Below are 16,726 nucleotides of genomic sequence, written 5' to 3'. Positions count from 1 at the left end.
GATGCAACCCATGCTCTGCTTGTCCCTAAAACTCTGACTGCCAGAAGCTGGGAATGGATGACAGGGAATGGATCACTCAGTAATTGCCCTGTTCTGTTCATTCCCTCTAAAGCACTGGTCACTGTCAGAAAACACGATATTGGGCTAGATGGACCATTGGTCTGAGCCAGTATAGCCGTTCTTATGATCTTATTTCTTAGCCCAATTTTATTTAAATAATATACAGATGAATAAACACAATGGCATCCAAGATAGATATGTCAGGTGAGGTAAACATTCTAAAAAAGAATGAACCCTTGGAGCCATGCCCTCCAAATACCATTACCTGTAACTGTCACAATGATTGTTTCACCCAATGTAACCAAGAAAGGAGCCTTTGATGGCTTCTGAATAGCAAAACACCTCCTGCCAGTTAGTGTGAAGTAACAGGGGGATTTAATAAATACAATGCACCAGAAACCTGCATTTCATAGCTGTGATACTGAGGCCATTACTTATATTTTTAAAATGTGAGGGAAAATCCTATTGGATATTTTACAGCATTTTATCCAGTAGGTTGGCATAATGTGAATGAAATGGATGCTCAGTGGCTGAGACATCAGACGTCAAAACACTGAGCTGTTCATAAGTATCTGAAGCTAAAATTGCAATAGCAAAAATCATCTACAAAAAGCTGATTTGATAAAAATAGAAGTGCACTGCAGAGGGGTATTCTGTATCTGATTTTTTTGAAAAAATCTGTTAAAATGTGATATTATTCAAGCTTATAGAATACAACACAAGAAAACATCAAGTCTGTACATCCATTTCAAGGGTGCTATGACTTCAGAAACCACTCGAGCTTTGTTTTCCCCCCTATATTTAGCATAATCAGAACTCCTTCATGTGTACATCTCAGCCACCTGCTTTTTAAACTGTGGGTTGCTTGGAACCTGCCCCCTAAAGGGCTCCTGGAACTTTACTGGGGAGTAACAGGCTTACCTCACTTTTGCATTGTACTTTCCTTGCTCCTATTTTTTGTTTTGAGCGATCAACATTTTGTATTGCTCTGAACCAGTTCCTAAGTGCAGTCACCCTGACCCTTCATGTAAGACTTCTTTCTTCCTTCCCTTTGGCTGGATTCACTCAGGACTACCGCTTACAAAAAAGAGGGAGGGATGGAGAACAATAGCAATAAGCTCCTTTCCTTTGAGGTTTGTAGATGCAGCACCTGGTTTCTGATTCCAAGTTCCATTTATACAAGGGCTCATCTAAAAACTGTTGGTTTATGGAGCCCTGATTCAAGTCTATAACCTGCTATGCAGAATGATGAGGGAATGAGAGGGAGATTTGAGAAATGACTGAGTCTGTATTAATGGAGATCCAGGTCCAAATTCATCAATTATAGCTGACTGGTCCATAACAGAGGGCTCCAGGGGGGCAAAAACTCCACTCTATCTAGGTCGGGGTAGGCAACCTATGGCACGCGTGCCAAAGGCAGCACATGAGCTGATCTTCAGTGGCACTCACACTGCTCGGGTCCTGGCCACTGGTCCAGGGGCCTCTGCATTTTAATTTAATTTTAAATGAAGGTTCTTAAACATTTTTAAAACCTTGTTTACTTTACATACAACAATAGTTTAGTTATATATTATAGACTTATAGAAAGAGACCTTCTAAAAACGTTAAAATGTATTACTGGCACGCAAAACCTTAAATTAGAGTGAATAAATGAAGACTCGGCACACCACTTCTGAAAGGTTGCTGAACCCTGATCTAGGTACTTATGTGGTCCTCATCATAATATCTGATACTGCAGAAGCAGAGTAGATGGCAGGCAGGTAGGCTGAAGGACTGCAACACTAGTCCACTGGGGTTGGGATCAGAACATGCCCCAAAACTGAACCCATATGTTGTGAGGGAGAGATCAAAGTACCTGGAGGATTCAGCACCTGAGGAATCCCTGTCGCACACCCTGGTGTAAATCACTGGGGAAGGCGGAGGTGAAATACCTTCTGCTCTTCCCCTGGAATAAATGCCCCCTTGACACAATAACCATTACTGGTGCAGGAAGATACAGTTTTCACCTTCTTGTGCTAGCTGGAGCACATTTATTCCCAAGTGTCCAGCTACTGTGAAGCTTAAAAAGATAATGGATTTGTCATGCTATTGCTAAAATGGAAACAACTCTAGAAGAATTAAAATGATGGGCAATTTACCTCTACTCTTGCCACAACTCACTATACCATTTACGCATTGTGACAGACCCAGACCAGTGGAGTACAGGAGTCTGGTAGAGGGCAAATATACTGGTCACTGGATTAGTAGTTTTCTGTTCCCTAAGTGACCAAACCAGGGGCTGCACTAGAGTAATCAGGAACCTGCTAGAACCAGTTCAGGAAGGCGGGCTAATTAGAACACCTGGAGCCAATTAAGAAGAAGCTGCTAGAATCAATTAAGGCAGGCTAACCAGGGCACCTGGGTTTTAAAAGGAGCGCACTTCAGTTTGTAGTGTGAGTGTGAGGAGCTGGGAGCAAGAGGTGCAAGGAGCTGAGAGTGAGAGGGTGTGCTCTTGGAGGACTGAGGAGCACAAGCATTATCAGACACCAGGAGGAAGGTCCTATGGTGAGAATAAGGAAGGTGTTTGGAGGAGGCCATGGGGAAGTAGCCCAGAGAGTTGTAGCTGTCATGCAGCTGTTACAGGAAGCACTATAGATATCTGCAGTCCACAGGGCCCTGGGCTGGAACCCGGAGTAGAGGGCGGGCCCGGGTTCCCCCCAAACCTCCCAATTGACCTGGACTGTGGGTTCTTCCGGAGGGGAAGGTCTCTGGGCTGTTCCCCAACTCACATGGTGAATCTTTGAGGCAAAAGAATCCGCTAATAAGCGCAGCACCCACCAAGATAGAGGAGGAACTTTGTCACACCGGTGTCAGGAGTGGGATCTTCAGGTGCACAGCGCGGCGGAAGAAGGAGGGTGATTTAAAAAAAAAACAAAAAAACAAAACAAAAAAAAGGGGAGAGGGTTTATTTCTTTCCACCACGATGGATGACGTAGTGCGAGCACTGATACAAGCTACAGTGGTCCAGCAGGAGGCTACCCGTGTCCAGGCAGCCGCCCAACAGAAGGCAGTGTGGCTGCAGCAAGAGACTAATCGCCTGCTGATGGACCAGGCTGCTCAAGACCGAGCTATGTTGCGAGAACTGGTAAACCAGGTAAAGTCCCTTACAGAGCTGAATTACGGCCATGATGGGACGCGGCTCATACGGGCCAGCCATTGGCTGCAGAAAATGACATGGGAGGATGATGTAGAGGCATACCTTCGGGCCTTTGAGAGGACAGCCCTATGGGAGGCCTGGCCTTGAGATCAGTGGTCTGGCATTCCTGTGTGGGGAGGCCCAGAAGGCCTACCATGATCTGCCTGAAGAGGCTGCGGCAGACTACCCCCAGCTGAAAGCAGAGATCCTGGCCAGATCTGGGGTAACGAGAGCAGTGCGGGCCCAGTAGTATCACGGTTGGAGGTACCAGGAAGACAAAACCCCGCAGTCCCAATTGTATGACCTCATCCATCTCCCACGAAAGTGGTTGCAAACAGAGTCCTGGAGTCCGGAAGAGATACTAGCGGTTCTGGTAATCGACCGATACATGAGGGGACCACCACCAGACCTTCATGCCTGGGTAAACCAGAACGAACCCTCCACCTATGACGAGGTTGTCGCCCTGGTAGAGAGGCGAAGGACAGCGAGGGAGCTGACCCGACCAGTTAAGGAAGAGGCACCCCGGGTTAAACTAGCAGCACCAAGCCCTAAAGTTCGGGTGACTTGGCCACCAAGAGGGCCCAGGTGGAAAAAGAGAGAGAGGCTGAAGGCCCATCAGAGGCCACAAAGAGTCGGAGCACTGAGGGAGAAGAGGATCATGATGTTAGACTGCCCAAACCAAGAGACCGGGGAATGCCTAGGGCTCCATACAGATGTTATGCCTGCGGGGAGTGGGGACACATAGCTGCACAGTGTCCCAATGCTGAGGAGCCTATGCAGTGTAACCTGGGGAACTGGGCAGAACAGATTTATCACGTTAACCTTCTGAAACCCTGGCATGCACAACAGGCATGCACAACGGTCCAAAAAGACCTAACCCAGGAAAACAAGCCTTCCAAACAGGTGAGAGTGTCTCCCGATTTAACACCAGACCAGAAGAATGAGGTGTCTGAGATGATCTTCCGTAATCAAGATGTGTTCTCGACAAAACCGGGTCGAACAACCGAGACATATCGCCACATCGTCACGAACCCTGGGGCCAGAGTAACAATGAGGCCCTATCGGGTGCCAGCGGCAAAAAGGGAGGAAATAAAAGGAGAAGATTGGGCTGGACCACTGACTGTGGGATTCTTCGATGATCCCCAACTCCAGCATTATTTTTACTTCTCCTAATTGGCTGGGGGTAGGAATGATGTGCGGGAGGGCAAAAGATAATGGTAGCTATGGTTTATGTGACACACATGAAAGGGTTAATTAGTATAATTGCAAGCGGCTAGTAACAGTGTCACATCCCAAAGATATGCTTGATCCAACTGATTTCAATGGAAGCACCTCAGAGAATTGGGCGGGACATGAACATTCAATGAGAGTTTATTCTGGTGATACAAAATGCACCTGTATTACTTTGTGGAATTCTACCACTGCTGTTTGTCTATGATAGAAGGAGGCAGACTGGAGTGGATAGCAGCAGCATGCACATCCACAAAAGGTAGGGGGTCTCATCAAGAACTGTAGCAAAGGAAAGAGATCAGATTGCACTGTATCATGTGTGTTGGAATAACAGTTAAAGACCTGCAGGCTTGTCCTTTGGCAGAGAGAGGATGGAGGGAGAGTGGTCACAACATTAATTACATTTTTAATATGGATGCATGGACTGGAAATATTCAAGAACCACTGGGTATAGAACACATATACCTTATATTTAGACATGCAATTCAGTACACACATAGGCAAATACTTAGACTACAATCCCTTTCACACGTGGGTTATAAATCGTTAATTTCCTCCATTAATCCAGTACTTTTTGAAAACATAGAAAGAACAGTTGAGTGACTTACCTCAGCTGTACATACTTTGCATCTTGCTCTATCTTGATTATCAGAACTCTAAGAGAAAAACAATCATTTAGTAAGAAAACTGATTAAAATTATATTGACCAGGAAAATAAATATAAAACATATTAGCATCATCTCCCTGGCAGAATTAAAGAACAACAGGGCCAAATCGATTATGAAAAGTGAATGCTTTGTTACTCCAGAATCTGATTCACATTTGATAATTTGCACCTTTCTTGCATTTATCATTTTTATTTTATGCAAACACTCTTAAATACTCCTCAGGTCAATAAGGCACAAAAAGATAAGCCTGAAACTCACTATGGACAATCAGCTTAAACTGGGGCTCAAGATCATGGAGCCACTCTGAGCCTTTAGAAATAATCAAGGTTTATGGTGTTTAACCATCATTCTCAGGAGAAAATATATATTATGCAGCTTTGGTGAGATAAAAGCCCTCAAAAAAGCATCATGTATTTTTGTAGTACTCAATAGGACTTTGGAGGGAAAAATGATTATCCTTCACAAACAATGGCTTTAGAAACCCCCATCATGAACCCAAGATGTACACATAGAACAAAGCCCAGACATGTCAGCCCACTCAAGTGTAAAACCTGCTTACAGTTTGATCAGCAATGGAGCAGGTTAACATGTTAGAAAATACCGTTCAAGGCCACTGCCTCTCTCACTAAAACTGAAAAACTGGGCACAAAAAGACAATGCATTGTACCTCATCTGGTCAGGAGTAGAATCATAGAATCAGAGAATATGAGGGTTGGAAGGGACCTTAGGAGATCATTTAGTCCAACCCCCTGCTCAAAGCAGGACCAATTCCCAACTAAATCATCCCAGCCAGGGCTTTGTCAAGCCAGGCCTTAAAAACCTCCAAGGTTTTTATCACCTCCCTAGGTAATGCATTCCAGTGCTTCACCACCCTCCTAGTGAAATAGTGTTTCCTAATATCCAACCTAGACCTCCCCCACTGCAACTTTAGACCATTGCTCCTTGTTCTGTCATCTGCCACCACTGAGAACAGCCAAGCTCCATCCTCTTTGGAACCCCCCTTCAGGTAGTTGAAGGCTGCTATCAAAGTTTTACTTTAATAGTATTACTATTAAAAGTTCTACATGGTGAGCAAAAAGCGGTGCTGTAGCAAAAGTCTGTTGTACATGTCTCTTTTAGATTCTGACCATTCCGTGACCTACCTGAGTGCATCACTGTAGTTCTGGACCAACAGAGACATTTCTTTCTGGCCATGAGTTAGATGGGGAGTCATGTCCTCTGTGAATGTTATACTCAAAAAATGTCCCTGTGGTCAGTGAACCCTGGAACTGTGGGGTGTATGTCTCTCTGTTGGCACAACAGTTGCCATACCAGTGTCACAACTGGGGGTTCATGCTCCATGTAAGTCTACTTCCCATTTTAAAAAATAATCAGTCTTAGCTTCTAGTCCTTGCAGGTGATGAACAGCTCCTCAGGGGTGATGAACACTCTCAATTCCCACTGACTTCACCGGGAGATGTGAGCAACCCTCAGGCAGTGCTACGATCCTGGCAAGGCTGAGCCCATTCATCTAACTATGAAAGGAAGTTTGAATTTCCTCTCCCCATGAAGAACTGAAACAATTTCAAATTTAAATCTGGATAGTTTACATACAATCTTGCTCTTTCCTTTTGTGAATCAGATGAGAGATGACTCAAAATACAACCAGAAATCAAAAGAAAGAAATGAATGTGTATGCTAGAGAGAAAGAGAGCCTTCCTGCAGTTTAAAATAGTCTCATCATAGTGGTATCCTTCCTATGGTGCCATTTTACTGGTGATTTTCTTGTTTCATCAACATTCTCATGCCATTTCATAGATTCTTGTTAACTTCAGTCCATTTGTGGTATTTATATTGGAGATGTTCATCTCTTTGAATATTAGTGGCCACCCTTAAAATCTTGCCTTATTGCATGTAATCGCTGTTCAATAATAGAACATTCATGACTGATTTCTGAAGTGGAGCCCCAAAAGAAGGCTTAGTCACTGAAATGACTAACTGCCGGTGGATCTGAGAAAGGATTCCATTAAATACTCCTGTTACTCAGGAAGCTTCTCTTTGTACATCAGTAACAAACAAACAGAACGTTTTTGAAAGAGCGGCACACTGGAGACCCTGGCAGTTCTCCGAAGGAGGTTGGTTTGCCTGTGTCTCACAAGGCTGAAGTCTGAGAACTAGGGAGTTACAGCCTGTCTCGCACTAGGGAGCGGAGACCCAAGAGCAATATGGAACCTTTGGAGATAATCTAGTGTGCGTTCAAGTGGACTTTCTGTTGGTTTCTCAAAGAAGCTTTTGAGGCATTTAAGCAGGGGACTCTTTAGCTAAAAAGACCACAGAAGTGGATACGTGAACAAGAGGCTGTGAAATACTGAAGATGAGGGTTTTAAGGCATGTTTTTCCTGAATAAAAACGCTAAGATGGACAGAAATGAACTGAAACCACTTAAGATTTATGAAGTCTCTCTCTCTCTCTCTCTCTCTCTCTCTCTCTCCCTCCCTGTTAATTTTTTCTAATACTTGACCTTCTTGTTCAGTTATCTCACAGGCCAGTATTCCAATATCTACCTGTTTCTAACAATGACTTCTGTACAAAACTTTCAGTGTTTTTAAAAAATTGGTTGATTTTTAAAGTTGTGGCTATTGCAACATACACTACACTAAATTCCTGGGGAACCATGTCAGTCTGCAGAATCTCTAGTGTCTCCCCCTACTTCATCTCCCTGGAGTCATATATAACCTTACTAGTTGGAACTGTAGGTAACCACCGTCATGGGGAATATTTTCCTCCTACATTTTAGAATAGTATAATTTATAACATGATATTAAAACCAACATAAATTAGTAATTCAATCCCTATATTCCAATTTAATGAATTAGAGGCTTCATTGCATTATTGTTTTGTGCCACTGGACCAATCATTTGGTTTACAAACAGAATGTGTTTCTTTATTAATCAATAAATCCATATTAAATAAAGGTATCTTACGTAAAATTATGCTGATATCTCACAGGGACCCAAATGCAATTATTTAAAATATTATTTTCTTAGTTTATTCTCAACAAAATTAAATAAGAATATGAAATTTGTGTCTTCATTTTAAACTCCTTTTAAGAGGACAGGGATGCAGTTATTGCCTGGTGGCAACTGAGAAGCACTTATTAAGATAATTATTTTAGAATTACAGTTCTGGGCTTTATAAAACATAGTTAAGGATAATTTTAGACATCTACTGAGTAACCCATAGTCAAAAAAGGGCATGACAAACAAATGGCACAATTATTGTATTTAGGTACTTGCAACACTCTTTCAGATAAGAAAGAAAAAGTGAATGCAGGCTACTTGGGGCTGAATCAGCCCATAGTATTTATTTAACAGTTGTAAAAAAATAACTCATAACTAGAAGAATTCCACCACAAATAATTTCCAATCTCCGAAGAAGAAAAAAGAGCCAACCCCCAAGCCCACACATTTCAGGAGTGTTCCCTAAGCACATACAATTTTGATGTAATGTCCGAAACCCAAGTCTCCTACTCAGGGAACTACCTTTCAAATTAACCAAACCACTTATTAAAATAGTCAGAGTCAGTAGGGAGCCAAAAGATAGATTTTTTCATGACTTTTAACACGGTGCAAACTCAGTCCTTTATAACACCTCTAAAATTCTTTGCTAACCTTGTTGTTTCAGTATGCCCTTTCTCAAAAAAAAAAAATGGATTTTGGGTGAGAAGCTCACCTGTTTAAGAATTGTATCTTAATCTGCTGGTAAAATAAAAAACTGCCTACTGTAAACATACGTATATTAGATGTGCATGCACACATTGGGAACAGGAAAACAGATCCCCTTCACAGTGTCATCTGAATTCACCTTTGACTAGCTGGCACTGTACTCAGAATGGGGAGCTTACAGTCTAAAAGTAATACATGGATTTTTATTTCCTAACATGAGTTCTACTGAGTTTTTCTTCATCATCCTTCATTTGGTTTTACTATACTCTTGTAATTATATAATTAGCATCTTCAGCACCTATTTTTCCCTGGTCAGTGGTGTGAAATATAAATACAGATATGCATAAAGATATATACTTGGCAAGTGAAGCAGAGCCGTTTAAGAAAAAAATCTGAGTCACTGAGTAGTCCTACATTTGTAGCCCAGATGATGGCCTTGTACCTAGATGCACTGATCTATCACCATCAGAAGAACAGCTTTTCCTGGTGTGAGTCCATCACTTTAAAATTGTGGCAGACTCATTGGTACAATGAGCTCTTGCACTTGGGACCTGCATAAATACCATATGCTTTACTGTCAACCACCAAGGGATAGACATGTTTTGGCAGCCATAAACAGTCAGTAAGACACACTCCTTGCCTTACTGCCAGTTCTCAAATCTACATTTTAATACTTCAAAAGCAGCTGCAGAGGGAATCAAATATAGCAGAAGAGAGTTTGAGGATCTTGTAGAACACTACAGGACGCTGGAGATTATCACATAGGTCAACCGCATTGTTCAGCAAATAGCACTGTATAACTAGAGCCATAATTTAAATTGTGGGATTGTGGGTTTGAGGATTATTGGTCTGTAAGAGGCTACTCCCTCACACCTCACCAATCAAAGGAAGAAGAAAGGACAAAAAGTCTGAGAAACAAACTGATTCTGTTTCTATTTTGGGCAGTTCCCAAAGTTTTAATCATTCCACTCTTGGCAGGCAAGGCAGCAGTCCTGTTTCCTCCATAACAAGGTCCAAATAAGCCATTCTAATTCCTCCTTGTGGGGCGGGAGAATATCAGAAGGGTTTTGATGTGATAAGGTCGAAAGGAACCTTCACATTTAGGTTCAGATTCTGATACTCTTACTCACAGTGAATAGCACCTTACTCTATGAATAGACCCATCAAAGTATAAGATTAGTCCTGGAGTAAAATGCTACTAATCCAGAGTCTGGGCCTCCAATATTTTCGAGAGTAATGTCTCTGCAGGGAATGATACAGATTCTCTATGTAGATGTACAATGTACTGACTCAGTAAGTAAGAAAAACAAATATTTTGTTGTCAAATTTCTTCCTGTTATAAATCAATATTAGACTTGTTTTATTTCAGGAAAGCCTAACCCTGGTCTATATAAAAGTTTCCCCCCTAAAAATATACTCTGCTGACATGCTTATTCCTGGAGGCCTGCTTAATTATCCCAAATGTAAAAGAAGATGGAAGAGCTCTGTTTGAATTGCCCTGATGCTGCCTCAGCAATTTCTGCTCCTGGCACATGCTAATTCAACAGCCACTGATCATTTGAAGTTAAAGTGCAAGCAGCCAGCTGAATAGGATGCAGTTCTTCTTATTCTTGTGTTGAATATCAGGGTCAGAGGTGAGTACCAGATAACACATAGCAGATGTAGGGAGAGTAGAAAGAATGTTGTTAACTTATGGTGACCACCTACATTTCAAGGAAATGGAAGGACGACTTTAGGAAAAAAATATAAGGAAAGGTTATTTATAAAGGAACTGCATCATACAATATTTTTGATACAAAAATCATACAGTGTACAAAATCCTATATTGGTATCACAATGTAGGATCCATTACGTGAATACTGTAGAAATACATAACATCCACCCTATACTGACCTTATGTACCAAATATGGGACATCTTTAAAACACTAGCAACATGATCCCCCTATACTCACTACAAACTAGGGAGGAAAAGTTATGTTTCTTTTTACACTGTCCACATGTTCTATCGCAGCTTTGTCATGGAGCAGCAGAAAAGCAACCCTGTAAATGTGAGATGAAGAAAAAAGAGAATCTGATCTGAACTTGAAGAAGGATCTTCTGGACAATTATCTAGATAAATAAATGCAGACACATAATTCCTCTTGAGTAGCTACAAAACAGAGATTTGACATAGGAGAAGAGAATTTTATGAGACGTCTTAGCTGCTTCATCCTGTTTTCTGACCCTGGGCTAGATCCTCAACCCTGCTCCAGCTGTGCAAAAGGGCCTTCGTTATCTCAAACAGGCAGTTGAGGATTCCTCCAATAAAGACATACAGAGTGGCAGTTTATGTGAGCACTCTAGCTGGCATAACTTGGAGCAGCCAAGTAACTGCTCTAAATTTCTGAATTCTGTTTCAGATCCTGGCAGCCTCACAACTGGGAGAGAAGAGAGAAATCTTCCCTCAGTGGAGCTGATGAGCAGGTCTTGTGCCTATATGTAGGTATTGCAAGAGACACGTGTGCAAAATGTAATTATTTTAGGTATTAGCAATAAGTAAACAACTTGCTGTACTTTCAGGGAACACAGAAACACTTAAACAATTTTAGATACAGCAGCCACTTAAAGCTCTTGCTTTTGTTTTTCCTGCCAAGAGAAATGTGTTAAATATTCTGAAATTTTATAAGGAAGTTCATATAAGCTGTAAAGACAAAGAAGTCTTAAAGCACTCCTGATTATTTTGCTAGAGGATGGGAAAATGTAAACAAATCTTGATTGTAGGAACAAAGATGCCTAAGTATCTCAGAACCAAGTGTATTTCTACCATTCTACAGGCATTTACTATCTAAATAGATTAAAAAATAATTGTGCAAGTCACAATAAAACTTTTCTGACAAAACATGGGAAACTTTGTTGAAAATATCAATAAAAACGTTTTCCCATTTTCTTTTTACCAGAACTAGCAATTGTGTATACACAAACCATTCAGCTCAGAGTGCATAGTTTATCTGTGACACAATTACTGGTAGTTTTTTTTTTAGTAATGTATGTAGAAAAACCTTAAGGAAGGTTCTGCGTGAAAGAACATAGGTTAAAGAATAGGTGTAAGGAGGCAAGTTCCCCTAGAGTAAAAAGCAGAGAGTAAAAATAATTATATATAATGAATGAATGACTTGATGTCATCGACTAGTAGTTGCTGTCTTTTTTAGGATGAATTATTCCATTCATTTCTATGGAAATTTTGCTCTGGTATTGAGTATGCAATTCAACTTCTTGATTTGGTGAAGTAACAAGATGGGCAAGTAAATATCTGATACTCAAGTAGTATCAGACCGCTCCAACGTTGTTTGGAGGTGCTGATACCCTACTTTTAAAAGGCCTAGTTGCCTCATTTAGACAAGGAAGGAAATGAAGGAAAGGAAAATTTATACTGAGGGCCCAGTAGGCCTCAGAAATTCTGAACCTTCTATATAACATATATCACATCTCAAGTAACATTAAAAATCAACTCCCCTGATTCTTAGAAAGGGAGAAATATTCAAAATTATTTGCAATCTAAAGATGTCATTCTTTCTCACAATCAAAACAATCTGCAGAAACGACTCCTAGTCTATTGCTAAAGCTTGGCTGAAACAATCTAGCAAATAATTTCTCAGAACGTGGAAGGGAATGTATCCCCCTCAGTTAACTTTTGTGCTGCTGCCACTTTCCATTTTGGCAACCAAAGGAATGTTGTGGGCACCAAATAAAGGCATCTATGGCAGCCTGTGGGTTAAAGTAGACATTTCTTATCTTTGACAGATGGTTAATTCATAGTCATTACTGCTAAATTCAATTGCTTAATAATTTAGATATGACAAACATGTGTGTAGTAATGTTTGCCAGGGCACCCTTCTAGGAATCCCAGGATGCAATAATCCCCTCAATGCTTTCACCATACATCCCCATGCTGAGTATGACAGATTGAAACAAATGCAGGCTTTCTGGATATTTTAACTCCCTAGCACCACTCTTGTTACATTAAAGAGTGGTTCTAGGGAGTTGTGTGTTCTGAAAAACACGAGGAGTCTGGTGACACCTTAAAGACTAACAGATTTATTTGGGCATAAGCTTCCGTCGGTAAAAAAAAAAAAACTTCTTCAGATGCAGATTTTTTCTTCAGATGGTTTTTTTACCCATGAAAGCTTATGCCCAAATAAATCTGTTAGTCTTTAAGGTGCCACCGGACTCCTCGTTGTTTTTGTGGATACAGACTAACACGGCTACCCTCTGATACTGGGTCATTCTGAGTTATTTTTGCAAGGGGTGCCTGAACTGGCTGGACTAAAAATAGCCATTCAGTCAGTAAACTTAATAAAAAGACCCAATTTTTACAATGGTCTCAACTTATCTTCCAGTTTCACAGCTGCACATATTAGCATTTAAGCCATCTGATTACCTAACTTGCAGACATAGAGCCGAATCCCCAACGGTGCTGAGCAGCAGCAGCTCCCATTGAAGTGATGCTCAGCACCTCTCAAGACCAGCCCATAATCAGGGAGGCAGATGTATTAGCATTTGCACCAACAACTAATTGCACTTGTAATTTTCAGCCTGCAATTAACTGTAGTTGCAAAGATGGAGCCAATTATATTGGCAGCCTTTTAAGTATCAGGCTCTTGATGTTAAAAGAAATAACAAGCTATTCCGTGCCCACCCCCCACACCAAACCCAGTCCATTTTGTTTTATTTGTATTTATTTTATTTGAGGGGGAACAGAACACAAATATCTGGCAAGTATTTCTTTAACAGTTCATTTTTTTCTGCATTGCCTTCCTTCAACTAATACAGGCAACAGAACATCCCTCTTCCCCACTTTGGCACCAGAAAGCACCTTATAACAGGAGAACTGATCCAAAGCCCAATGAAGTCTAAAGACTCTCATTGACTTCAAAGGGCTTGGGTCAGACCCAAAGTCAACGTACTAACATTCTAGCACAACATACCAAGCCAAAACACTGGCTGAAATCCATGTAATTTATATGTTGTTGCTAGAGCTGTGCAAAACGTTCACACAACTCCAAAAGTCTGAAAACTGCTTGCTCTTTTGTTTCATTACAAATGAGAAACAGAGTCCAGGTTTGCAAAACATTTTGCCAAGGTTCACTAATTTATTGTGCTGACTTAGGCTAATTTATGGGCTTTGTATCAAAATATGCAAAATGTGTGGTTTTGACCACAAAAACCAGGTATAACACAAAAGCTTTGGGTCTCCTTTCGAGATCTTAAGTTTATACATTTCCTGTACTTTTTTCCCCTCTATTTAACCCACACTTTGTCACTTTATGCCTCTCGGCGCAAAGCCCTGATATGTAATACTTTTAGAATGTAAGCTTTTTGAGACAGAGGTCTTGCCTTTGCTTTTTGGTTTGGTGCCTAGTTATACGCTATTGTCACGATAGAAAACAATTATACTAATACAATAAAGAACAATTATAATAAATGGGAAAAGTCACATGATGTTTTCCAATGTGGCTACTAGTCCTGCTCACAATTCTGGCAAGCCAGGAAGCCCTAAGTAAATATATGAAACCTAAACCTTACCTATTAGTTTGCAATTGTTTCAACCATGGGGAAAACTGAACCCAAACCTTTAATATGTTACGGGCTTGTGAACACATTAACCAGTTCTGACATAAAATTAAACAACAGTTGTGGAAACCCCTCCAAGTCAGCATCTCACTCTTATTGTGTAGTTCATAACATACAAAATCATAATGGCTTCAAACTGTTGCCACTTGGGATCTGATCTTACAAGGTGCTGTAAAGAATTTAACACCCTCAACTCCTACTGAAATTAATGGGAATTGAGGTACCCAGAACCTTATAGGATTTTCTCAGTATCTTGTGGGATTGGGTCCTTGGTCAGTAAGTGCTCTGACATCTGGAGGTTTTAAAATGACACCTCCTTTTCTCACCCTCACTTGAGGTTGTAACCATATGTTTGTAAAAGGTTTATAGAACACAAATAAAACCAATGGAAGCTCATCATAACAGTACACCAACATATGGTAGATTGTCTTTCACTCTGCACAGTACAAGATGGAAGAGAATATTCTGCATTAGTTCCCTCACCTTTTGTATCCAGGTTAACACACACTTCTGGTGAGCAATCAGGTTTTTGCAGTCACAGAAGTGCAGCAGAGCGTCACAACCCATCTCGTCTCCTTCTCGACAGATAAAGCATTCTTTTGACTCTAATTAAAAAGATTAATAAAGTAAGAGAACACATCAGGTTTGCATCAATCATAGCCCATGTGGTTCTTATTATTGCAATTAAAAGTTATCTCCTCAAAATTGTTGGATGAAAGTGCCATTGTCTACAATTGAAAACACATTGAAGGGAGTTTTCCAACTTATTCTATTTTAAACAGTCAAATTTAAGGAACATTGTGGAGATAATGTGTTCAAAAGGGTCCTTAAAGGCAATCTATCAGGAAAAATACATTTCTGTCCCATGAAACTCCCTTATAAAGAATGTGCATTGTGCATCTTAGTGCTTTTTGTTTTAAAAAAGAATTAACATTTTGGACCTAATTTTTGAAGGTGCATCAAACGCAGCCTCTGATATTGAAGGGGTAATTTAGAGTTCAGTCCTGTAACGTGCTGAGGCCTTAAACTTACATCACTGGGAGTTGAGTGTCCAACACTTCTTAGGAGTGCTCAGCCCTTACCATGATCAAGCCTTTACTGTGCTTAAGTTTTTGCACCCACCAGTCAAATCTTTAGCTGGTGAAAACTGGCTCTGTTGATGTCAGCAGAGTGTGGTCATTTACATCAGCAGAGAATTTGATCCTCAGTTTTTTACATCCAAGCTTTTGCACCCACAAAAACTTGGATTTGTGCATGCCTACTGTATTTGCAAGCATAAATTAACTATTTTTTGCACATGCAAAATCTTAGGTGTATAAATCCGTGCAATCCAAATGCACACAAAATTGCACCTGCCGTTTTAATTTAATTTTGGAAGTCTGGCTCTTTATGACTTTCTTCGAAGTAGGTTACAGTTTCAAATTCTGCTGCAAAGCATAGTTTTAATGACAGGATGATTAAATAAAGTATGCTAATATACGCTGATGGCTTTTTAAAGCTTTCTTTGTTCAAGCCAGCTTTTTTGTTTTTTTAAACTGCAGCTCTTCTATTTGGCAATGGATGCAACGGCTTCATGAAATTCTGCTAAAAAATATCCAAAATGCAAGTATACTTCCATACTCAGGCACTAGCTTCTGAAATAGGTTTGCTTGATGGTATTTAAATAAAGATTTTGAACACTGGGAAAGGGATCTCTTTTCCAGAAACAAAAGGGAACAAAACAATTCTTAATATGTAATGTATCACAAAGAAAAACTCCATTGGATATCACACAGGAAATATTTGGATTTTTGTGAAATGGGTGATAAAAGTCCCCTGCCACCTCTATCTGCACTGAAAGCTGCTCATCATTTTGCCTTTTCTGGTTTCTGAAAAACAACTGTCCCTCACAGCCCCTATTGTTGCTCCATGGGCAGTGGGGCAAAGGATTTATGTAGGGTTACCATTCGTCCGGATTTACCCGGACATAGGGTTACCATATTTTGTGCCTCCCAAAGGAGGACACTCCACGGGCCCCCGCCCCCAGCCCCGCCCCCTCCCCAAAGTCTCCGCCCCCTCCCCTACTTCCCGCGAACATTTGAGTAGCGGGAAGCCTGAAGCAGGTAAAGGGGAGTGTGGGGGGAGGAGGCGCGGCCCAGGCTGGCCCCGGCCCTGGGGTGCCGGCCCCGGGCCCGGCCGACCACCCCCAGCCCGCCCAGCACTGCGGTCCCCGGCCCCCAGGCCCCCGGCACCGCACCACCGGTCCCCAGCCCGGCCCCCGGCACTGCCGGCCCGTCCC

The 16,726-nt window shown here is 41.3% G+C and overlaps 1 protein-coding gene across 1 annotated transcript in view; it reads right to left on the bottom strand.

The window, feature by feature from the left end:
• LOC117881893 overlaps positions 1–16,726 on the bottom strand; it is a 190,362-nt gene that overhangs the window by 147,605 nt on the left and 26,031 nt on the right. The window contains exons 2-3 of the mRNA XM_034779691.1: positions 14,932–15,053; positions 5,074–5,121 (exon numbers count right to left, since the gene is read on the bottom strand). Of these exons, the coding sequence (XP_034635582.1) occupies positions 5,074–5,121; positions 14,932–15,053 (170 nt within the window). The remainder of the gene's footprint in view (positions 1–5,073; positions 5,122–14,931; positions 15,054–16,726) is intronic.

Source organism: Trachemys scripta, chromosome 8 (assembly GCF_013100865.1).
Source record: "Trachemys scripta elegans isolate TJP31775 chromosome 8, CAS_Tse_1.0, whole genome shotgun sequence".
Classification (NCBI taxonomy): domain Eukaryota; kingdom Metazoa; phylum Chordata; order Testudines; family Emydidae; genus Trachemys; species Trachemys scripta.
This window is presented reverse-complemented; position numbering and strand designations above follow the sequence as displayed.